Raw genomic sequence first — 26,015 nt, forward strand, 5'->3', positions numbered from 1 at the left:
TCATCTTCCAAAGTTAAATTTTGCTCCACTTCAATCCACCCTCTACACTTCAGAACCATCTTCAATAGGTGTGAATCTGTTCATGCAATTCTATTGACACCATTTCATGGGCCCCTACAGGCTTTGGACAAATATTCAATTATTGAGCAAGACACAAAAATGGTCTTCATCTTTTGATCCCCACCTATGGCTTTAACACCAAATCTATCCTTTCCTCACTCCCACTCCAGTCTTTTAAAATGACTTCCAAATCCCTAATACCATTTATTTATCCTGTGTCACACCCTCCTCTATGTTATTCTTTCTGCTTGGAACATCTATCCACACACTTCTAACCCCCTTCTTCACCTGACTCGTTTCCATGTAATACGTTAGTATATTCCCACTATGCCCTGTGTATATCCTCTTTCAAAGCACTCATGACCCCACATTGTGATTCTTTCTACACTTGTTGTTCCAAATGGTGAATGCCTGACTTTGTGGGCTATGATTCTGTGTTCTATTTCCCCACATAAATAGTACAGTGGGTAGCAAATAATAATAAATTACTACTATAGAAGTGAATTTTTCACTCAATACTTGTGGCATTCACCCGGGGTCAAATATCCAAACAACCATATGTATATAAAGCAAAACCACACTGGGAGAGACACCATAACCTTGTCGTGATGTAATTTATAAACATGATGGAGGAAGACAGAATAAATACGTAAAATATAAACCATTTGAAATACCAAATACCCAGACAAGTGACAAAATCAACAAGTGACGAAGGAACTTATAGGAGACAAAGACCGTGAGGCACTTACTTGGCTGCTAAGAAAGTCTTACAGAAAAGGAAAGACGTAAGCTAGGCATAAATACAGTAAGAATCTGATGTAACTATAAGAATAGTAAACGCCTACCTGGGCGGCGGTGGCTCACACCTATAATCCCAGCACTCTGGGAGGCCGAGGGTGGGGAAATTGCTTGAGCTCAGGAGTTTGAAACCAGCCTGGGCAACGTGGTGAAACCCCATCTCTACTAAAAATACAAAAATTAGTTGGTCATGGTGGCACGTGCCTGTAGTCCCAGCTACTCGGGAGACTGAGATGAGAGAACTGTTTGGGTCCAAGAGGTGAAGGTTGCAGTGAGCCAAGATTGTGCCACTGCACTGCCCAGGCAACAAAGCGAGACAACTGTCTCAAAAGAAAAAAAAAAGTAAACACCTAGATAATATATTTCATGAGGTCAGGGGATGGGTCGGTCTCATTCACTACTCTGTCCATAAGGCCTAACACATGCTTGGATCATAGTAGCTGCTAAATAAGTTTGTTGAATGAAATTTTAAACTGTGCAGCTGGTGATGCAAGAAAACATCTGTTTAAAAAACAGCAGCACTTTTCTCCATTTGCCATTCCATAAAAAGGTAATTTGTGTATGTGTTTACTAGAACTCTTTCCTCAAAAGTGAAATATTGCTTCACTCTTTGGTTGGCAAATGTGTTGTTTTAAGATGGAGAAGAATCTGCTTTAAATGAAGAGGAAGCTATTTCAGTCCATAAGCCTCAGAGCCAAAATTTGAATCTTAAAATGCACTTTTCATCAAAGAATCTTAACAAAAAGATTCCTGCCAATTTAACCACGACATCTAAAAATATTTCATTCCAAGGCCAAGCTTTCTGCTCAGGAGCATTCTAATTGAGACCACATTCTTCCAAAGACCTATTGAGCTGACAGTCACCTAAGTCACATGGTTCTGACACCACCACTAGCTTCCTCAGTAAGGACTCACAACTGCATGCCATTTAGGAGTTCTGCATTTTCCTCATGATTTTCTAGATTTTCAAATTTTCCTGGAACTTCTTTATATCCAATAGAGCTACTATAACTAGCCAAGTCAGAGAAACATGGAACTTTGAGTTGCAAGCCAAGTTAATATATCCTTTCTCAATTAAAACATAGTAAAACTGAGACTTAGTAAATTATATTGCCAACCCAAGCACACTTAAGACAGCAGCTGGAGTGGACATTGGGTCTCTTGAGTTGTCTTCATTAAGTATGTTCATAGACGACCGATAAACTTACATGAAGGCATACCGCAGAAAGATACTGCTGGCTCAGTTCCAGACCACCACAATAAAGTGAATATCCCAATAAAGCGAGTCTCACCAATTTTTTTGTTTCTTAGTGCATACAGAAGTTATGTTTACACTATACTGTATCTAATAAGTGTGAAATAGCATCATGTTAAAAACGTACACATCTTAATTTTAAAATACTTTATTGCTAGAAAATACTAACAATCATCTGAGCCTTCACGGAGTAGTAATCTTTCTGCTGATAGAATGTCTTGGCTCCATGTTAATGGCTGCTGACTGAGCAGGGTTGTGGTTGCTAAACGCTGGGGTGGCTGAGACAGTTTCTTAAAATGAGACAACAATGAAGTTTGCTGTATCAGTGGACTCTTCCTTTCACAAAAGATTTCTCTGTGGCATGCTATCCTGTGTGATAGCATTTTACCCACAGCAGAAATTCTTTCAAAATTGAAGTCAAACCTCTCAAATCCGGCTGCTGCTTTATCAACTGAGTTTATGTAATATTCTAAGTCCTTTGTTGTCACTTCAACAATGTTCACAGCGTCTTCACCAAAAGTAGATTCCATCTCAAGAAACCACATTCTTTGCTCATCCTTAAGAAGCAACTTGTGCATTGAAGTTTGATCATGAGATTGCAGCAATTCAATCACATCTTCAGGCTCCACTTCTAATTCTAGTTCTCTTGCTATTTCCACCACATCTGCAGTGACTTCCTCCACTCAGGCCTTGAACACCTCAAAGTCATTCATGAGAGTTGGAATCAATTTCTTCCAAACTCCTGTTAATGTTTCTATTTGAACCTCCTCTCACGAATCATGAATGTTCGTAATGCTATCTAGAATGTGAATCCTTTCCAGAAGGTTTTCAATACTTTGCCCAGATTCATCAGAGGAATCACTGCCTATGGTAACTATAGCCTTACAAATTGTACTTCTTAAATAAGACTTGAAAGTCAAAATTGCTCCTTGATTTATGGGCTACAGAATGGATGTTGTGTTGGCAAGCATGAAAACAACATTAATCTCTTTGTACCTCTCCATCAGAGCTCATGTGTGACTAGGTGCATTGTCAATGAGCAGCCATTATTTTCTTGTTGTTGTTTGTTTGTTTTCTAATTGTAATCTCATTATTATTATTATTATTATTATTATTATTATTATTTTGAGACAAGTTCTCACTCTGTCACCCAGGTTGCAGTGCAGTGGTGTGATCTCAGTTCACTGCAACCTTTGCCACCCAGGTTCGAGTGATCCTCCACCTCAGCCTCCTGAGTAGCTGGGACTACAGGCACATGCCACCATGCCTAGCTAATTTTTGTATTTTTTGTAGAGACAGGGTTTCACCATGTTGCCTAGGCTGGTCTTGAATGTCTGGGCTCAAGGTATTTGCCAGCCTCAGCCTCCCAAACTGTTAGAATTACAGGCGTCAGCCATTGCACATGGTTGAGCAGTAAGTCAGTAAGAATCTTTTATTTTTTTTTTTTCTGAGCAGTAAGTCTCAACAGTGGGCTTAAAATGTTCAATAAATCATGCTGTAAACAGATATGTTGTCATCTGGCCTGTGGTTTTCCATTTCTAGAGCACAGGCTGAGTAGATTTAGCATCATTCTTAAGGGACCTAGGATTTGAGACAGCATTCACTTAAGGTAACCAGCTGCATTAACACCTAACAAAAGTCAACCTGTGCCTTGAAGCTTTGAAGCCAGGCATTGACTTCTCCTCTTTAGCTATGACAGTCTTAGATGTCATCTTCTTCTGATAGAAGACTCTCTTATCTAATAAAGTCTTTTGTGCAGAATAGCCAGCCATCTTCATTGATTACCTTGCATCTTCTGCATAAATTGCTGTATCTTCTCTATCAGCATTTGCTAATACACCTTGCACTTTTATGTTATGAAGACAGCTTTTTTCCATAAACATCCTAAAGCAGCCTCTGCTAGCTTCCAGCGTTTCTTCTGCATCTCCTAAGCCTTCATAGAATCAAATACAGTTAGGGCCTTGTTCTGGTAATATGGCTTTGTCTCTAAGGGAATGTTGTGACTAGTTTGATCTTCTATCAAGAGCACTAAAACTTTCTCCATATCATCAATAAGCCTTTTCCATTTTCTTATCTTTCATGTGTTCACTGGACTACCACTTTCAATTTTCTTCATGGACTCCTCCTTTGCATTCAAAACTTGGCTGCTTTGAGCAAGAGACCTAGATATCTGCCTGTCCCAGCTTTTGACACACTTTCCTCACTGATCTTAATCATTTCTAGCTTTTGATTTAAAGTGAGAGATGTGCAACTCTCATTGTAGGGCTGTGAATTGGCCCAATTTCCATATTGTTGTGTCTCAGGGAATAGGGAAGCTCACAGAGAGGGAGACAGACAGGGGGATGACCCACTGGTGGAACTGTCAGAACACACACAACATTTATCCATTAAGTTTGCTGTCTTACATCAGTGCAGTTCATGGTGCCCCCAAACAATTGCAATAGTAACATCAGAGATCACTGATCACTGATCACCACAGAAAATATAATAATAATGAAACAATTTGAAATATTGTGATAATTACCAAAATGTGACACAGAGACACAAAGTGAACCCATGCTACTAGAGAAACAGGCTCATTATAGACTTGCTCATTTCAAGGTTGCCACAAACCTTCAATTTATAAAAATGCAATGTTTGCAAGGCACAATAAAGCAAACTAGAATAAAACAAGGTATATCTATATTCTGGTATTCACCCAAGATAGGTAAAATGGGACTATTACTCCCCTTTAATGAATGAGTAAAGTGAGCCCAGTCTATCTGTGAATATCCTCAGGATGACTAAGCATCAGAAGTAGAACTCGCATCTGAGACTCCTGATTCACTTCAGGGTCTTTCTATCATTGTGATTTACAAGGAGCATCACACTGACATGTACATTTATTTGTCCAGTACAAATGAGTCAATGACAATTTAAACGGTCTGGTTCCCTACCATTTCTCAAAGGAAGACATGCTATAATAAGAGAAAGTTACAATTACCAGAGATTGCAGTCCACAAAGGATAATGAGCGATAAATGTGTCTGTTAAATCAATTTTGAAGTTTCATTTAAGTAACCAATCAACCATTCTTCCAGACCTGAAGCTAATCAAAAGGCCCTAACACTCAGACCTACACACAAGGGACAACACACAATAAACATCTGTTATTTAGACACCAGAGATGGAATTTCCCATCTGTTGCTTCAAAACAAATAATCATCTTTAAAAAATAAAACAAACATCACAAAAAATTTCTTTGAAGATAATTTTAGGTTATTAAGGTTGCTAGCTGAAATAAATGTTAATTTTTCAACAAGTGACAATCTAGCTGGACAAATCCATGGGTGTAGCATAAGGCTAAGTAAGGAATCTGGCTTGGAATTTTCAACACTTGGTTCTAATCATTAATGTTGCAATGTTGTCCCATTTACAGCCTGACATTCATTTTTGCACTTCAACATCTCATGATTTTTCAGCAACAGTAAATAGCTTTAAGTGATGACACCTTGCCTTAGCTGGATCTATATTTTGACTAGCAGGTCTTGGCATTGTTTCCACCTCAGATATCTCTCCAAAATGTTGCATGTAGGCAAAAAATGAATAGAACTTAAAGGAAAGAAAAATAAAAATTCTATCACTCTAAACAATGTTAGGATATAACACGTTTAAGTTATTAGCTAACCTACTGAAGCAACCTCTAGTCATCTCATGATTATCTCTTTGGGTTCTAAATTTTTCTTGATATGTTTCACAAAATCTCATTTTGTGATGCTCTAAAGAGGGAGGTGGTGGTAAAATAAGACTTGGGACTGAGAGAAGAGCATAAAAAAAGCAAACTGCAAAAGAGAAGAGTCTGAATCAATCACGTGTAGGATGCACAGAATCACACCTGATTTCTATATTACTTTGTTTTAAACAGCATAATTTAGATTCACATTCCTGAGACATAAGAAGGTACCCACATTAAGACATCTTTTATTTTTATGCTGAAGCTCAAAATATAAACTGATAAAAGACCTTTCAAATTCACCAAAAGTGAATATTCGTATATCTGAGAAATTAAATACTATCCCAAGAAACATTCTCTAACCCCACAGATTTTCATAATGTGAGGGAAATCTATGGTTCTGAAACACCCAATATTATCTTTAGTCTGCGTTTATATTGCATGTGATAAAAACTTTCTCTAAATTAGAATATGAGAAGATTAATGTCATTAAAACATTTCAGAAATAGCAGAATTCCCTTGCATACTCATAAGGTATAAGCACAGTATTCATTTGCTTCAGAATCTTATGAAATCTCGGGATTATCTCTTGTCTTTAGACAGTGTATGAGGACTATGCTGGTTACTGAGCTTCTTCTTGTTTGAATTCTGGGAATATGGAAATTTATATAATGTTGAGAACTAATTTTCAAGTCCTGAGGTGTGGCTTAGAAATGTTTTGCATAAAAGTTTATATACTATACCCCCTTATTTAATAATTAATCCAATTTCTAGACAGAACTATGCCAAAACACAACATTCTGAAACGTGCTGTGTACTATCAGGACTGAAAGTAACACTGGAATTCTACATTAAAATGTGGCCTATCTAGAGGGACTTCTCCAAAACATGGGATTTTAAAAACACAGAGTAGAAAAGTCACTGGAGGAATACCCCCAAGTATGTGGGGGCGTCTGGGACGCTTGTCATTGCATTGCATGTCTGCAGTGTTCCAATATGGGCAGCAGGGGGAGCTCCCGATTGAAGCAAACCCCCCAACACGTGTTTCCTAGTTGGGAACACAGGCTTTTTCCTCTTAACACTTGCCCCAAGTCCACGGAGGCAGCCACTAAGGAGTACCGCTGTCAATTAACTGTACAAGCTTAGGACATATGGTGAATGAATTGCTAAAGTGAACGGGGATGACACATGGGTCTGAGCCTACCTTTTAGAAACAGGATGGCCAATTTTTATTTTGGTGGGCAGGAGGGATTAAAGCAAGCAGCAAACAATGGAGTTGGGGCAGGAATGGGGGATGGGGGCTTGCCATTAACAGTAAACAGTGATCTTTGAAAGCAACGAGTGGGCATCAGTATTCCAGGGCCTTTATTAGTTTTGTTTGTAGGCTATATTCTCCATTAAATGTCAAATCAAAACTCTCCCTTCTTCCCATGACCCCACATCAAATCCAGAAAATCACTTAATGAACTGGGTTTCTCATTGAGCCTGAGGAGATGAGGCTTCTGTAGGGGGTCTCCTGCACGTGGCTGTGTTTTACACATGAATGTGTGATGCATTTTACTCCAAGTATCTGAACCAGGTTGAAAAAATCCTTAGGGACCAGAAAGAGTCAACTCTCTAACCTCAACACAGGGGATTCTAGGGTGAAATTCCATGCTCTCACCCCCACCTCATACACATAGCCAGGCACACCCCCACCCCCAATAGCTGGCTCATTTCTCCTTCCTGTCCCCAAACGAAAGTTTGCAAAGAAGTAGTCATAAATGTCAATACTCACCATATTGACTTCAGAAACCATATCGATGCTGGCAATGTCAATGTTCATCCCCACAGCCACGGGTGGACCTGCAAAGCAAGACGGCCAGCCACGTGATTTCTTTGAACTTCATTCATTCTCAGCAAGAGTTATCCCTGGGCATAAGACACTCTGCCCAAAACCCTTCTGCACTACTCAATCTCAAATTTTTCAATTCTCTGCTTTTTTTGTTAAAAAAAAAAAAAAGGTAGCAGGCACACACTCCTCTAAGAAATGCTGTATTGAATATGCACACACGTATGCTGTGAACAAGGGATTCCAGCTCTGTCTACATATGCATATGTCTCAGCATGTGAATGCACACAACTCACAGAAGCACAAGAAGCCTTCTAGTCTAAGGGATTTTTATATTTTGCGCTGAAACCCCCTCCTCCTCAGTCTTTCCCACCCCCTTCTGTGCACAGGTTTTAACTCTTTGAGCTTCGTAAGAGTCTGAAGCAATATTAAGTGAGTCTATCAGCATATCTAGGGCTGCAGCCAGAGAGAGATTCTTCTTTCCCCTACCCTCTCTAACCCTCCCATTTTCTCCCTACCCTCCCATCCCCCAGTCCTCCCCACTTCTGTGAGGCTGGGAGGAGTGGATTATATCCAGACATGAGCCACTGTAACCCTGGCCAGAAGAACTCTTCCAAAGTAGGCAGGCACGGGGGGTTAATGCCACCTCTCAACCAACTGCCTGCACGTCTCGTCCTAAAAAATGTTAACGGTGGCCTTCTGCAAGCCGGGTTCTCTCGGCACACCATTAACTAAACTTAAGAGGTTTGTGTCTCAACAAAGCAAAGACAGAGAAGCAAAGGATTCATAACAGTGAAGCTGAAAGACAGCAGTCACCAAATTTGAGTACACACTAAGAGGGTCTCATTGAAAGACCACGGAAGTGCTGGGTAGCAATAATCCAGCTTAAGTTTTGATCAGTTTCTCAATATGGTAAAATAGAGACACATTCAGGACACCACATGCACCCACAACTAGGGAGAGGGAAGAGAGCGCGCACAAAGCTCAAAAGACAGCTTCGGCTGTGGCTGGACTTATTTGCAAGGCAACCCCATTACCTCCAAAATCTGGTCTCAGACGAATGTCATAGCCTTTCAGGAGTCTATCCACCGTCTCTTTAACCAGCGACATATTACTAGGGTCATTGACACTAAAGAAAGAAATGACAATAAGCAGGCATCAATAAGGAAGCAGGCATAGCGTTTTCAGCATCGGATCCCTACTACATTTCCCTGCTCACAGAGGTATGCAGACAGAACCCTTCAAAGTGAGAACGGAAAAGAGAAACGCTGGGCACACTTACCTCTGCGCACAGACAGCGGCGATTATTAAGGGGAAGGACCAAATCCCAAAGTAGCCCCTTTTCCGCACTCTCCACATCCCTTTAGTTTTTGATGGAATTGAGGGTTTCACTGAAGAGAGGAGATCCAACTTAGTCTGCCCAGTGCAGTAATTCTAATGTGAGGCGCATGCGCACGGCGTACCAAAACATCAAAGGGGAAGCGGCGGCTGCCGGGGACCGAGCAGATTTCCTTGTTTAAAAAAAAAAAAATTAAAAGGGAAAAAGGAAAAACATATATATGTATAATACATACATATTTGAATAATATAGAAAAGTCACCCCACAGCAGCATCCAGAATAAAATTTTTGTTGTTATCCTTTCGTTAAGACAAAATAACTACAGCGTCTGGTAAGTTTCGGTAGTTGGAAGAGGCAGTTTTGCACCTAGCGGGTTGTGGGTTTTTGGTGTGTGTGTGTGTGTCCTTTTAAATATGCAAAACCAGATTAGAAAATTAGAGGAGAGCAGGTGTGGGGTGCCAGCGGAAGATAGGTGCCGGTAAGCCCACTTCTGGTCTCAGCCGGACACAGGGGCAAGGAGTTTGAACTTTATTTCCTTGGCAAATAGCATGCCCTGCCTGGGGCGAGACTGGGATGGGGGGGGCGGGGGTTGTGCAGCGGGTGGGAGGAGGGGGGAGGGGGCGTTGGGAGTCGAAGCGGGAGGGAGGGAAAAAACCAATGGGAGGAATGCTGAGCAACCCGTCGGATTTGGGGCGGGGGGTTGGGGAGGCGGGTACAAAATAAGAAAGGCACGGAAAAATAAAAAAGGAAGAAAGAGAGAGAAAAGAAGAATAAAATAATGGCTGGTCTCTTCTAGTAGTCAAAGAGCAAGCTTTTCTTCACTACTCACGAGCGATTTCTTTCTCCTCTCCTCACCCTTTGCCCCCTATTCCCAGAGAAGAAAACCTCGGGGTCCTGTTTTCTCGCCGTGTGACGTTCCTGACCCGCTAGTCCGGGTTATTTATAGCAGGAGGGGAGGGGGGCGAGGGGAGCAGAAAGGCAATGCTGTCTCTCCAGGTTTCGGTCTGATTCTGCAGTGGGAATTATTAGTGGGCAGGGTGGGGTTTGCATGAGGGGGAGATGGGACGTGGAGGCGTGAGGGATGCGGGTGACGGGCGCCCTAGCGCAGGTGCGGGGGACTGGAGGGCGTGGGCGACCGCACAGAGCAGGAAGGGCAGGTGGCCGGGTGGGACGCGCCCCGGCCGGTCCCCCCGCTCTCCCTCCGCTGCGCGCACCCGCGCGCACACACGTGCAGGCGCACTCCCCACCCGCCGCCATCCCTCCTTACCTCACAGGCCCGCGCTCGCCGCCCACTCCCGCGGCGTGCGGAGCTGGCGCCCCCGGCCCCTCGTCCGGGACAGGGGACGGGGACTCCCGGCTGTTCAGGGTCTGTACCTCTGGATACAAGAAGCCGGAGCGGTCCCTAGAAGGCAGGCAAAATGAGGAAGAGCCCCCCACCTCCGGAGGCACTTTGTTCTCCCGCGGTCTCCGCGCCACCTCGTCCTCTTCTTCCCTTCCCCGCGCCCAGGGGACTCGCACACCCAGAGGCTGCCTCTTCCCTTCCTCCTGAAGCTCAGGCCGCCTCGCCGTGGCCGCCGGGACCCGGAGGAGGCAGCAAGCTTGGGGTGGGGAAATTGGGGGAGGGAGATACTCAATTCACAAAAGAAGTCTTCCCTCCGCTCCAGGGAAAGAGAGGAGCCACGGGCGACGTGAGGTGCTACGAGTCTGGGGACACAAGGCCGTCCGAAGGAACCGGAGTCCAAACCAGCGGCTCTCCGGGTACTCCTGAGTTTATCTTGGAACTGGGGAAGAGGCGGGAAGAGTAGATGTTCCCGCTACCCCTCCCCCAACCCCACCCTGGGTGAAGAACTGGAAAGGCCAGAGCTCAAATCTCTATTCTGGACCCCAATGCTTAGCCTCTCACTGCTGCTGCCAATCATGGTCACTATTAAGTGAGTTCCTACTTCGTGCCAGAGCTCTGCATTCATTAATTCTGACAACAGTTCTAGCGTTTAGCTATCACTTCAGTGTCCCCATTTTATAGATTCAGAAATTGGCTCACTGAAGTCAAGAAGCTTGCCCAAGGTCACTTAGATGGCATGAGGTGAAACCAGGATTGGACTTCAGAGCCAGCGTTCCTAACCACTGAACTAGACAGCCTACACTCCGAAGTCTCCTGAGTCAGCCACCTTGCCCGCTGCCAGCGCTTTGCTGCGGCGGATCAAGCTCCTGGCGCCCGAGGAGCCCGCAGCGGCTGCGGATGGAGTTGAGCGCGGACCGCACCAGCTAGACCCGGCCGGTGTCTGCGGAGAGGAGGGGTCGCCGGCCCGCAGAGTTGGCGGCAGGCGGCGGGAGTAGCTCCACAGGCTTGCGACCCCGGCAGCCCTGGGGGCTCCTCAGGGTCCGGTTCCGTGCTGCACTCTTGACCCACTTACCTTCTGATAACCTTTCCCCTCCCCCACCTTGGTCAGAGGGTCATCTGGGGGTAGTTTGTGGGGATGACTCCGGGGGAAGTGTGGAGGCGGGAGGGCTGTAAAGGGGGGGAATCCGACAGCTCCTCTGTGATGGATGATAAACAGGAAAAGAAAGCCGAGTTCCTTCACCGACCAAGGGAGTTTCTAGGTTAGGAACAGGTAAAGCCCAGCACCATGAACATAGTGCTGATCTACCGCGCGGCGCTCTATAGACTCCCAGGCTCATAGGAGCCCATCCAAAGACACGCGCGCGTACTCGCACACACGCACACACGAGGGTGGGGGAGGAAGGTCTGTAAGTCTCCCATCTGCAGTTACTTGGGTCTAGCGTTACCTCAGAATGTAGAACTATAGCCAAGGAAAACTGCTGATTTTCCTTTCTCTTTACTCCTATACACAGTGAGAATCTTTTGCACCAGCTGAGTAGAATGATGGGTGGGGGGAGGATCGGGGTGGGGGTGGTTAGGACATTATCAGCATGATGTCCAGAAGATTCCTAAAGCAGTTTAGTCTCAAGTAACCAAATGATGAAGTCCTAAAATGCTCCCCTTCCCCTCGAACCTCTAACACATCTCAAAATAGGGTTTTCCTTCTGACCCTTAGTTACCCACGTTTTTCTTTCTGCACCATCAGCCCCTTCTACCTAGGCTCGCTTCAGTGTAGGTTGAGAGAACAAAATTCAGTAGACAGAACAAACCACAAATACTGTCACCCATCTATAATGATAATAATAATAATAATGGCCCAGGGAATGATGAAACAAGTATATATTAAAGGTCTACTATATGCAGAAAGTTAAGAAAGAGAGGGGCAAAGAGTTAAAATAGCTTGCATCTCAGCAAGTAAAATAGTGTAGTGTAAACTGAGAGCATAAAAGAACTGGAGGTGAATCTTTGGGTTCAAAACCCAGGTCAAATACTTAGTAACTTTGTAACTCAGGCAAGTCATTTAACCTCTAAGCCTTAGTTTCCTCTTCTGGAAAACTGAGAAGGAAAAGAATACCCTCTCCACTGGATTGCTCTAGAATGAAGTAAATATAGGTGTAGTATTTGGCTGTGATTAATAAATATTAGTAATCTTTTAATGAATAAGCCATAATGAATGTACAGGAAAACAAACAAGGTTTAGTGTCACTCAGCTATACAAACTGAGTAGATATAGATTTGGTGCCATTATTATTATTATTTAAATATACTTTAAGTTATGGAATACATGTGCAGAACTTGCAGGTTTGTTACATAGGTATACACGTGCCGTGGTGGTTTGCTGCACCCATCAACCGGTCATCTACATTACGTATTTCTCCTAATGCTATCCCTCCCCTAGCCCCTCACCCCCCGACAGGCTCTGGTGTGTGATGTTCCCCTCCCTGTGTCCATGTGTTTTCATTGTTGAACTTCCACTTATGAGTGAGAACATGTGGTATTTGGTTTTCTGTTCCTGTGTTAGTTTGCTGAAAATGATGGTTTCCAGCTTCATCCATGTACCTGCAAAGAACATGAACTCATCCGTTTTTATGGCTGCATAGTATTCCATGGTGTATATGTGCCACATTTTCTTTATCCAGTCTATCGTTGATGGGCATTTGGGTGGGTTCCAAGTCTTTGCTATTGTGAATAGTGCTGCAATAAACATACATGTGCATGTGTCTTTATAGTAGAATGGTTTATAATCCTTTGGGTATATACCCAGTTATGGGATTGCTGGCTCAAATGGTATTTCTGGTTCTAGATCCTTGAGGAATGACCACCCTGTCTTCCACAATGGTTGAACTAATTTACACTTCCACCAACAGTATAAAAGCATTCCTATTCCTCCACATCCTCTCCAGCATCTGTTGTTTTCTGATTTTTTAATGATTGCCATTGTAACTGGCGTGAGATGGTGTCTCATTGTGGTTTTGATTTGCATTTCTCTAATGACCAGTGATGATGAGCTTTTTTTCATATGTATGTTGGCTACATAAATGTCTTCTTTTGATAAGTGTCTGTTTATATTCTTTGCCTACTTTTTGATGGGGTTGTTTGTTTTTCCCTTGTAAATCTGTTTAAATTCCTTGTAGATTCTGGATATTAGCCCTTTGTCAGATGGACAGATTGCAAAAATTTTCTCCCATTCTGTAGGTTGCCTGTTCACTCTGATGATAGTTTCTTTTGCTGTTCAGAAGCTCTTTAGTTTAATTAGATACCATTTGTCATTTTTCACATTTGTTGCCATTGCTTTTAGTATATTAGTCGTGAAGGCTTTGCCCATGACTGTGTCCTGAATGGTAATGCCTAGGTTTTCCTCTAGGGTTTTTATGATCTTAGGTCTTACATGTAAGTCTTTAATCCATCTCGAGTTAATTTTTGTATAAGGTGTAAGTAAGGAAGGGGTTCAGTTTCAGTTTTCTGCATATGGCTAGCCAGTTTTCACAACACCATTTATTAAATAGGGAATCCTTTCCCTATTGCTTGTTTTTGTCAGATTTGTCAAAGATCAGATGGTTGTAGATGTGTGGCATTATTTCTGAGGCTTCTGTTCTGTTCCATTTGTCTGTATACCTATTTTGGCACCAGTACCATGCTGTTTTGGTTACTGTAGCCTTGTAGTATAGTTTGAAGTCAGGTAGCATGATGCCTCCAGCTTTGTTCTTTTTGTTTAGGAATGTCTTGGCTATACAGGCTCTTTTTTGGTTCCCAATGAAATTTAAAGTAGTTTTTTTCTAATTGTGTGAAGAAATCAATGGTAGCTTGGTGGGCATAACACTGAATCTATAAATTACTCTGGGTAGTATGGCCATTTTCACCATATTGATTCATCTTATCCATGGGCATGGAATGTTTTTCCATTTGTTTGTATCCTCTCTTATTTCCTTTAGCAGTGGTTTGTAGTTCTCCTTGAAGAGGTCCTTCACATCCCTTGTAAGTTGTATTTCTAGGTATTTTATTCTCTTTGCAGCAATTGTGAATGGGAGTTCACTCATGATTTTGCTCTCTGTCTATTATTGGTGTATAGGAATGCTTGTGATTTTTGCAGATTGATTTTGTTTCCTGAGACTTTGCTGAAGTTGCTTATCAGCTTAAGGAGATTTGGGGCCAAGACAATGGGATTTTCTAAATAGACAATCATGTCATCTGCAAACAGAGACAATTTGACTTCCTCTCTTCCTATTTGAATACCCTTTATTTCTTTGTCTTGCTTGATTGGTGCCATTATTATAAGTCAGCTTGAGAATAAAGGAGCAGATATTTCATGGGAATTAAGGAAGGGTGAAGAAGAAGATGTATTAAAAATCCAAGCAGCAATCAAACAGAGAAAAGATTAAAGAATATGTATTCTCTATGCAATAAAATCTCAGGGATATCCCTTACCAACAACAGTAACTAATATAATTAAAAATACATTTCTGGCTGGGCGTGGTGGCTCATGCCTGTAATCCCAGCACTTTGGGAGGCTGAGGAGGGCGGATCACAAGGTCAGGAGACCAGACCATCCTGGCTAACATGGTGAAACCCCGTCTGTACTAAAACTACAAAAAAAATTAGCCGGGCATGGTGGCACGTGCCTATAGTCCCAGCTACTCCAGAGCCTGAGGCAGGAGAATGGCTTGAACCTGGGTGGCGGAGATTGTAGTGAGCCGAGATCATGCCACTGCACTCCAGCCTGGTGAAAGAGTGAGACTCCGTCTCAAAAACAAACAAAAAAACATTTCGACTAGTTACAAAGCTAAGGTCAACTTATGCCTAAAGTGAGTCTCAGTCATACAACAGGAGCAACACTGGCCATCTATCTGGACGACTTTGCTGACAATACTGCCTCAGAAGATGCAAAATGAGAACAATAACGTGGAATCTGGAGATGTGTTAGTTGCTGAAGAGTATCCTCCACGATCCCAAACGTAGAATGAGAAGGCAAAATGTAAGTACTCTTAACAGGCCATATTTCAAAATCATCTCAGTATGAAACATATAAATACAAGTTTAAAAAGTCACCAACCATCTTCCATTAGTCTTTAATGTAATATGGAAACATTATTGAGTAAATATGTAGCAGGCTTCTAATCTTTTTTTTTAATTTTATTATTATTATATTTTGAGTTTTAGGGTACATGTGCACAATGTGCAGGTTAGTTACATATGTATACATGTGCCATGTTGGTGTGCTGCACCCATTAACTCGTCATTTAGGATTAGGCATATCTCCTAATGCTATCCCTCCCCCAACCCCCCACCCCACAACAGTCCCCAGTGTGTGATGTTCCCCTTCCTGTGTCCATGTGTTCTCATTGTTCAATTCCCACCTATGAGTGAGAACAGGTGGTGTTTGGTTTTTTGTCCTTGTGATAGTTTGCTGAGAATGATGGTTTCCAGTTTCACCCATGTCCCTACAAAGGACATGAACTCATCATTTTTTAATGCTGCATAGTATTCCATGGTGTATATGTGCCACATTTTCTTAATCCAGTCTATCATTTTTGGACATTTGGGTTGGTTCCAAGTCTTTGCTATTGTGAATAGTGCTGCAATAAACACAGGTGTGCATGTGTCTTTATAGGAGCATGATTTATAATCCTTTGGGTATATACCCAGTAATGGGATGGCTGGGTCAAATGGTATTTCTGGTTCTAGATCCCTGAGGAATTGCCACACCGACTTCCACAATGGTTGAACTAGTTTACAGTCCCACCAACAGTGTAAAAGTGTTCCTATTTCTCCACATCCTCTCCAGCACCTGTTGTTTCCTGACTTTTTAATGATTGCCATTCTAACTGGTGTGAGATGGTATCTCATTGTGGTTTTGATTTCAAAATTGTTTTACAAGTACTGGGGGATGGTCTGCGGAAAAAGCAAACATGTGGTCCTTATCCTCTTGGATTTCACACTGTAGTGTAGGAAGGAGCCAAGAGCCATCATGGAATTTATTATATGTGTAACATGTAAACTGGGAAAGATAGGAGATTATGGAATTCATAATTGGTGCAGATAACTCAATTTGAGGATTTGGGAAAAGCTTTTTTCTGATGAAGTCATGCTTCAGTGGAAATTTCAAAGCTATGCTAGCCTGATGAAAGATTGTGGGAAGAAAGTTCCAGACAGAGGAAATAGTATGTACAAATATCTTGAGTCAAGAGAGGATGGTATGAATGACGAATGAAGGAAGAACAGTCAGACTAGAGGACAAGGGCAAGAGTGGCTGTTGACACAGGTGAAAATTATAGACCAGGATAGGTTGAAGCAGAGGGGTGACAGGATGAGTTTTAATCACACTGGAGGAAGATGATAATGGCTGTAGGGGATCTGTTAGGAAGCTATTGCAAGAATCCAGGTGAGAGGTGATGTTGGTCTGAACTATAATAGTGACAGTGAAGATGAAGAGAAGTGACCATAGTCATGCGGAGGAAGTGGCTAAACTTTGTGACAGATGTAATGTGGAGAATGAGGGGAAAGAAGGATTCAAGCATGATTCATACATTTCTGGCTTGAGGAACTCAGTGGTGGTGGCAGAAGAAAGTTGATGAGGGTGATACATTTAGTTTGGGTCGTGTTGAGTTCGGGGTACCTGATAGCCATCCAAGGTACACTAGACATTTTGATAAATGCACCTAAAGCTCAGCACCAAGGGCTGGGCTGGGGCCAGTGCAAAATCTCCACGCTCCATCTTGACAGTATATTTCCCTTTCTTTATTTAAATTTTCTCTGTATAATTCATAACTGTGTAATCATAACCGTATTTTACCCATTTTATATCCATCTTCCTTCATGGAAAGAAAGTTTTAAAAAATTGTGGTTTTTGTTGGCTTGGTCATTGTTGTATCCCAGTAACTAGTTCCCATAGTAGACATCTAACACGTATGTTTTGAATGAATGAGTATATGTGTGATGATCCTGAAGATGTAATCCACTTATATTATGAAAGAGTATGAAGAATGAACAGAGTGGGAAGACTGGAATGCCGAGAAGATAAACTTCTGGTAAAGGACAGTTGCAGCCACCAGAAGGGTCAAATTAACATTGACACAGAAGGTAGAAAGAAAATGAGTGCAGTGTGATCACAGCCAAGGAAACAGAATATTCTGATAAAGGATGGACTAGTCAACTGTATTAAATCATTTACAAAGATTTTGCATTTTAGAACAGGTATTACAGTTTATAGTACACAGTTCAAAAGTAAGTCACTCTGTCCTTCTGCCACCATGATCCTTTTTCTAAAAACTAACACAGTTCATTTTCTGGGGGGAATAGTAATGAGATAGTTCATATCATAGCCTTTCATCTGTTAACAAACAGGTATGAAATATGTCCACAGGTGCCAGGTAGCCCTCCCTGCCTTACTGCTGCTGGTGAAGCAGCAGAATGATGATTTTGAAGAAGGTTCTCATGGAATGTGTATTACCTGTTTTGCCTAATCATTTAAACTTTTGAATTCATAATTCTTTAAATAAATGAATGAAAGATCTCTTAGCTCTGAATATTGATTGGGGTCTTTTGAAATAGGTGCAGAAATTTCAGTAATATTGAAGGGTAGGAAGAAAGTCAGAAATAACATGTAGAAAGAAAATATATGCCTAATACTGTCAGCATATACAATAGCACAGACTTTCCAATTACTAATAAATTCTCAAATATATGGCTTTCTGAGCCTATGTAATATACATATAAGAACTCTTTTAAACAACCTTTTCATGTATCTTATATATAAATGTAGTTTTATTTATTTTATGTACTAAATTGTATGTCTATAGTAGTTTAAATTTTATTAAATATTTTTCCCTTATGCTCATCAAAAATGCACTTTATTTATTTGTCTGGCAAGCCTTGCCTTCATAGGTACTAGAAAAGAAATTTCTCCTAAATTACCATAAATTCCATATTATGGGTTTATGACTTAATGAGATTTTATTGTGCAGAATTAGAAATGCAAATCACATGTCTACTGAGTCCACTTTCTCCTTCAGCAGGTATAACTAATGCTATACATAAGTTTCTGTAAAACTATCAGCCATATTAACCCTTATGACATAGAAATCAATTTAGATTATTTAACCAAAAATATATTAATAATAAAATAAGACCAATGTGTCACTGTTCCAAATCCTGTCTCTATTGTAACTTATTTAATCGTTACAATATACCTGTAAAAATGTTCATCATTTTTTTTTTTTTTTTTTGAGACGGAGTCTGGCTCTGTCGCCCAGGCTGGAGTGCAGTGGCGCAATCTCAGCTCACTGCAAGCTCCGCCAAAAGTGTTCATCATTTTTAACCCCATTTTATATGTGAGGAAACAGCAGCAAAAATTAATCGCTCTAAGATCTCACAGTTAATTTTTTAAAAAGTTAAAGGGCTCAGGCCCTTCCTGACAACTATGTGACTTTGTAAATGAAACTCCTGTAGATTTGTCTACTGTACATTCTCAGCTTGTCTCATTCACTGAGTTAATATAATAGAAACAAAACCTGAGCCCAGTCAGAGGATCTCTGCACTTTAACAATCAAATGACTAATAGGAAATTTTGAGAATTGAGTTTCTGGGCATCTTTTAAAGGAGGACTGCATCAGATTAATCGATCTTCGAGAGCATAGAAAGAAAAGTATGCCTCGGAGTACAAAGTGAAATTAGTGATGCTTCCAATGGAGGTAAAATTGTTATATGAGGAAATTACCTAAGCTCTGACACCGTGGGGATGCTAATTATACTCACATACTGTCTTGGCAGAAATAAAGCACCACATCCTTTATGCTAGAAAAGGATAAAATGGGAAGGAAGCCCTTTTTTACCAACTGCTATTCAAAGTCCCAAGCAGGGAGAAGAGGTATGCCTTATCAATGAGCAAAACTGATGTACAAACAAGAACATTAAAAAGTCTGAGCAATAATTTCTCAAAATCCCTATCAGGTTGGTTTCTTAGGGATGGCCATTGACAGATAGCCAAAGATAGCTAATCCAATGTGTAAAATGGGATTTTCCCGAATGTGGGTCATGCATCTCAAAGGCCTTTCCCAGTGCTCCTTTACCAGAACTGTGTATCCACTTATATACCATAGTTAGGGATCCTAAGGTTAATAAGTCTTTTGCAGCTCTACCAAAACTCTTGAAATTCTAAAAAATGTACATAATGACTCTAAATTAAAAAAATTATTTAATGTTGAAATTAATGTTTAATTAAATGTCTGTAACATGAAATACCATGCCTATAATTATACATGATTATATTCAATATAGGAAATATAAACTTTAATCTGCTTTGTATTATGTGTCAAGGGTTCTCCACAACTTAAAGAACTTGGACATATGATGGTTTTTCAAAGCTCCAGGTAGCTACAGCCTCAGGCAGAGTTAATCACTTTCAAATTCTATGCATCTAAAGCCAATTGCAGTGTTCTGTTCTTTTTTTTCCCTTAAATCCTTTTTTAAGTCATTCCATTGCTAATTCTACAAGAAACAAGACTGTATTTTACTTTTGTTTTTATTATCCAATGTATTATACTCAGCACACTTACTTAACTTGTATTAGCACTTGTAAGTTATAATTACAATTATTATTTTTGTTAATACTTATGTAGTGCTGACTTGCTTGTTTGCTCTTTGATGAACAACAATAATTCATTATTCATTTAATTCTTTCAAGCTTATGTGTAGTGCTTTTGGGGTTGTAAGTGACAGAAACCAAGCGCAAACTATCTCAGACAAGTGAATTTTAGGTCATGTAGCTGAAACCGTCAAGGATGAGCAGCATTGAGGACAGGTGGATTCAGGGGCTTAAGCTATTTTATTTCTCAATTCCATTTTATGAAAATTGGCCATATTCTTAGGTGGGGTCTCTTGTCAAAATAACAAGGAAGCAGTTACTCCACTTTAGCAACCCTGAGATTAACAATTTGGTAACACCAAAATTGCAAGATAAAATTCTGTGTGAAAGCTTGGATCATAAACCTATATTCAACCAACCATTTGCTCTGATCAGTTGTCTTGTGCCCACCTCTGGTCCTGAAGCTGGAGTAAACCATATCTAAACCATGTGGACCATGGGTTGTTGAGGAATGAGAACCCAAAGAAGGATCCTTAACATATTGTTTCTACAAAGAGGAGGAATGGATCTGGAACAGGCAAAAGTCAAAGATGTCTACTATGGGCAGAATAGGTGTCATTAGTAGCCACATCTTTTCGATAAATCAGTTGTGGCATAGGGACTTGAATATGACTAAAAGAGAGACCCAAATTCACCACATCCATCTTACATGAATGTCCTTGTAACTGTCCTGTAAAGATGAATGAATGAACAAATACATAAATCTAGGACATCTGGGATCTCATATTCATGTCAATTATGGTTGACTGCTACTTACATTTTAGCAATTTGCATAGACGTATGTGAAACAATCACCTCGAAATTGTTTGAAGATAGTCATGGTATAACTGGATGCATACAAGTAAATACATGCAGGAATTGATACAAAAATTTAATAAAATTATAGGCAAGAATGGCTAGGGATAGAAGGTCCTAAAAACTCATTATTTGAGTAACAGAACTACTAGTAAAAAATTATAATGTTAGTGTTAAATAATTGCATTAACTTCACTTCTACATAGTAAAACTTGATTAATATTTGTTGAATAAATAAACATTTGAATGAATAAATTCCTTAAAAACCTTTTTGGCTGCCTGATATGGTTTGGCTGTGGCTTCATCCAAAATCTCATCTTGAATTGTAATTTGCATAATCCCCATAATCTCCACGTGTCAAGGGAGAGACTAGGTAGAGGTAATTGAATTGTGGGGCCAGTTTCACCCATGCTGTTCTTGTGGTAGTGCATGAGTTCTCAGGAGATCTGATTGTTTTATAAGTGTTTGTGTTCATTTCTTATTCCTACTGCCTTGTGAAGTGGGGGCCTTGTTTCACCCTCACCTTCCCCCATAATTGTAAGTTTCCTGAGGCCTCCTTAGCCGTACTGAACTGTGAGTCAATTAAGCTTCTTTCTTTTATAAATTACGCAGTATCAAGGAGTTCTTTATAGCAGTGTGAAAATGAACTAAAATATTGCCTAAGCATTTAAATATGTCCCATGCTAATAATCATAGTTTCTAAATTTTTGTTAACATATGATTTATCTTAATAATAAAAATGTATTATTGTATATAGTATTTAAAATATACGTCATTGTGGATAGAAAATGACCTTCCTAGCCAGGCACAGTGGCTCACGCCTGTAATCCCAGCATTTTGGGAGGCCGAGGTGGGCGGATCACGAGGTCAGGAGTTTGAGACCAGCCTGACCAACATGGTGAAACCCCATCTCTACTGAAAATACAAAAATTAGCCGGGCATGATGGTGGATGCCTGTAGTCCCAGCTACTCAGGAGGCTGAGGCAGGAGAATTGCTTGAACCTGGGACATGGAGGTTGCAGTGAGCCGAGATCTGAGATGGCGCCACTGCACTCCAGCCTGGGTGACAGAGCAAGACACTGTCTCAAAAAAAAAAAAAAAAAAAAAAAGAAAGAAAAAGAAAAAGAAAATGACCTTCCCTGATACTTATATTCTAACCTCTCTACACTTTTTTTAATTCTCAGAAAACACTATGAGGTATATTCTAATATTATCTTCATTTCACAATATTCTGAAATTGTCAAAGGTTTTGTGATTAAGAAAAGCGTCTTTTCAGAAACGGAAGAATGGAGAATAACTAGTCAAAGTCTGTCAGAGTGAAGATTTTCTTTAATTGGAAACCTAATGAGTAGGTGATAATAACCACTGTTTTCTTTCATTTGTTTTAGCATAGTTATCTCATAATAGAAACGGCATGAAGACATTTTTTGTTCCTAGTTCCTGAGAAGATTAATTTGGTTCTAGCTTCAAATAAGATGATTAAGGGCTGTGAGTGGAAGTGTTCCTACTAAGGGTGTGGTATGTGGTGGTGTAGAGCAAAGTCGTAGCTCTGTAAGATAAAGTCTTTTGCAGGAAAGAAAGTCCAACAACCAATTCCACTGATGTTTATTTTTTAAAATGTAATTTCTTTTAATGTGAGCTCAGAATTAAGTGATTGGCTTTTGGAACCAGTGATGCATCAACAAGAACCAATGAGTACTTTGGGGATTTGGTATGTTCCAACCATGCATTTTATCCAGAATTGGGCATGTGGATTGTTCAGGAGATGATTTTGTATATTACATGGACATGTGTTGTAAATTTACGGAAAATAGATAAAGTAGTAATGCAGTTGGTACTTGGGTGTGACAAAAATAATGTAGGTGGTATGCCAACCTTTGGGAATCGTTGACTAAACAAATTAGGAAGGAACTATCTGCCAAATTTCTGTAAGAGAAATTCTCATACTTTAAGCTGAAGTGAGGAACTTCCAACTCTTAAGTGTCTGTGGTTATTAGAAGTCCCTAGTGTGGGTGATCAGCAGCCATGAGATGTGAGGTGAATATGAACATCATCAGACAACAAGGTCATCTTTTTGACACAGGGATCAAAATCTAATTCAGGAATTCAGTGAATATACGGACCCTCTGTGTATGTGGACATGTTCTGCAGGGAACAAACAGATGAATTTACAATATTATTCCCCTCAAGAAGCTTACAGGGGGAGGGGGAGGAAGAATGGCAAAAATGATTACAATTACTCTAAGCAGCAGAATAGTAATGTCACAAGAAACAAAGGAAGAAGGGAATAATCCAAGGAGATTGCAGGAAAAGAGAGATCAAAACTGCCTGGGAGTAAATGGGAAAGCCTTTACTGAAAACATGCTGCTTGAAGTGGACCTCGAAGGATGGCCAAGATATTATTGCAGTTTTTAGGGGGTGATGGAAGGTTTGAAATAAATTTTTGCATAGATGTAGCATCTAGCTAAAGTACAAAATTGGCCAAGTTGTGAAGATCCTTGATATCAGGATGAGGATTTTAAATGATGTAGATAGATGTAGGGTACTCTGGGATCTAGTCCTCCTTCCACCCTTCATCAGCAATGTTATAGTTGCTACATCATTTTTATCAGGGATCAGCTGACTTGTTATAACAAGTATCAGCCTTCGCAGGATACTCTGATCCACAGTAGTATTATGAAAGCAGCCATAGAAAAACAATAAAGGTGAGTCATGATTTAATAGGAGTAATAGAAAAGGTTAAAAATAAAGGAAAAACACAGTAAGATTTTTATCCAGAAAGAAATAAACAACCAAACTAGCAGTTTATCATGTTACACAAATAGGCAATAGTAATCTGAGAGGGTCTTTTATGTCACCTCCATTTTTAAAGGGGCATGAGAGTATTTGAAAAGAATGGCATGACATTGTAGATCATTTTAATCTTAGTGTGAAGTTGAGCTGACTAGAGGAAAAAACCTCAGATCTCAGATTCTTTTAAAAATATACTGGAAATGTACTTAAGAATTTACTGTAAAAGATAGTAAAATGGATGCTTATCTAATTGTTCTATTTATTTTCTTGGGAGCTGGGGTACGTAGTGCCCATAGAGAAGCTGGCTGTCCCCTTCCATTCTTCTATAAGGAAGGGAAGAATAAATGGGACAGGAGAAAAGAGAACCATTAAGATGTTATTTTAACTAAAAGTTCTGGGAGAGTAATTTTTTTTTTAAAAAGCTAAAATTTAAAGATTCAATAAAACAGATATCAGAGAAAACAACTTCTGAAGACAGCAAATCAAACTTAAAGATTTGGAAAGACCCTGAAGCAATCATTGATATATTACAGAAAATAGGCAGTTCATTTGAAAATTCATAGGTAAAACAAGAAACTTCAAAGAGCTATCTAGCTTGCCGTGGGCATCTTTGATCTATACCTTTAAACAGGTTATGTATTTTTCTCTATTATTAAAGGCACTCAAAAGATGGTTATGTTGGTGCAGCCTCTCAAGATGCCCATCACCAATGATTATGAGGTGAGGAATAGAACAATTCTTGAGAAACTTATGCTCCAGAGCTTCCTTATAGGATCAAACTCAGCCTACCCTCTACATGGCCCTTCCTTGAAACCTCCTTTGTCTTAGTTTCCTTCTTTCCCTGTCTTACTTTTTCCTGTTTCTCATCATCTGCACAGAAATCCTTCTCTAAGGTCAGCTTCTGGGAATTGAACCTAACACAACTGGGTACTTTTGGATGCATTCTGGAGGAGAACTGTTTCTGGAAAATAAGACATCATTACTGGAACTCTGCAGACGAGAATGACACCATGAGTCATGGAAGAACAATAACTAGCTGCTGTGTTGCTGTTTAACACTTCTTGTATGATTTTTTGAGACATGGGGTGACTCCCAAGTTTCATTCTCTTCCTGACTTTTAGTTGTATCAAATGTAAAATGAGGGTGTAAAATTAGGTGATTGCCAAAGTTCCTTCCAGCTGGAAAAATTCTATGATGTAAATCAGGGGTTGGCAAATTATGGACCTCTGGCCAAGTCCAGCCATACCTCCTTTTTTTTGAGTGAAGTTTTACTGGAATGCAGCCCTGCTCATTAGTTTAGGTATTGTTTATACCTGCTTCAAGCTGCAGAGTTGAGTAGCCTAGGCTACTCTGCAACTCTATGAGACTCATAATGATTATTATCCTCAACATTTTAAAAAACAGGTGAGGAAATTGAGACAAAGCAAATTTAAGTTGCCCAAGTTTACAGGATGAGTAATGGCAGAGCTGACGTTCATATTCAGCCAATCTGCCTCCAGAGTTGGTGCTTTTAACCACAGTGCTAAACTGCCCTGATTTAAGAAGCCCACAATGAAAGTGAATGTTAAAACCTTTTGACTCATAGTAGTTAAGATGTGCTTGCTTTGTTTTTAGTATTAGGGTTAACATTAACAGGAACACATACGGAAGCATGGATGGAGGAGAGGGAAGGGGGAAAATTCCGCAAGCTCAACACAGTTAGAAAATAATATCAATAAAATATAGCCTGTTTATTTTATTTTTTTTTTACCATCACATGCAATCCTACAATGTGGTTTCATGTTCCCTTCATTTTTCCTCATGGTGCAAATCACAGACACATTTACAAACAAATTCACAACTAAGATGCTTAACTTGGTCCTCAGCATGCCAGCATCCTGTGTCTGTGGAGCAGAACTAATCATTTTATGTCACTTCTCACTTCTCCTCCCCTCCCACTTCCTTTGAGATTGCAATTCTGCTTAGGCAATGTGATGAATGACAATGCCAAGGGTAGATAATTTTGCTTTTGACAATTTACACTTTCACAGTGCATCAGCACAATGTTTTGTAAATGTTTTTGGTTTTTAGATCACATTGACATTAATCCTCTCAAAATATATTTGTGTATCCTTTTCCACTGTGGTGAAGGCTCATTTGAATGGAACAAGTTTAAACACTAATTTAAATTGAAGAAGGAAATATCTTAAAGAAGAAAGGATGGAGAGGTATTTTCCAATTTATCTTTCTTAAATCACAGCTAGAATTCAAGTCATAGAGGAGTAGGAGTGGCTAATATAAATTTTATTTTCCTTTTCTTTTTTTGTTTTTTTTTCTTTGAGCTGGAGTATTGCTCTTATTGCCCAGGCTGAAGTGCAGTGGTGTGATCTCAGCTCACTGCAACCTCCACCTCCTGAGTTCAAGCAATTCTCC

The 26,015-nt window shown here is 40.3% G+C and overlaps 1 protein-coding gene and 1 long non-coding RNA gene across 6 annotated transcripts in view; one reads left to right on the forward strand and one right to left on the reverse strand.

Annotated features, from left to right (window-relative positions):
• The window catches only part of GABRB2 (gamma-aminobutyric acid type A receptor subunit beta2), a 260,041-nt gene extending 248,342 nt beyond the window's left edge, over positions 1–11,699 (reverse strand). Inside the window, exons 1-5 of one of the 5 annotated variants that reach the window (XM_004042942.5) lie at positions 11,409–11,699; positions 10,262–10,396; positions 8,938–9,166; positions 8,693–8,784; positions 7,602–7,669 (exon numbers count right to left, since the gene is read on the reverse strand). In XM_004042942.5, coding sequence (XP_004042990.3) covers positions 7,602–7,669; positions 8,693–8,784; positions 8,938–9,014 — 237 coding nt within the window. In that variant the 5' untranslated portion in view covers positions 9,015–9,166; positions 10,262–10,396; positions 11,409–11,699. Of the gene's footprint in view, positions 1–7,601; positions 7,670–8,692; positions 8,785–8,937; positions 10,196–10,261; positions 10,397–11,035; positions 11,279–11,408 lie in introns of those variants that run through there. The other 4 variants (XM_019028490.4, XM_055385906.2, XM_063706912.1 and 1 more) reach the window with 4 other exon arrangements.
• Positions 9,439–26,015, forward strand: part of LOC129533344 (uncharacterized) — an 88,376-nt gene continuing 71,799 nt past the window's right edge. The window contains exon 1 of the long non-coding RNA XR_008679483.2: positions 9,439–9,472. This is a non-coding gene — a long non-coding RNA (uncharacterized lncRNA). The remainder of the gene's footprint in view (positions 9,473–26,015) is intronic.

This window comes from Gorilla gorilla, chromosome 4 (genome assembly GCF_029281585.2).
Source record: "Gorilla gorilla gorilla isolate KB3781 chromosome 4, NHGRI_mGorGor1-v2.1_pri, whole genome shotgun sequence".
NCBI classification, from domain to species: domain Eukaryota; kingdom Metazoa; phylum Chordata; class Mammalia; order Primates; family Hominidae; genus Gorilla; species Gorilla gorilla.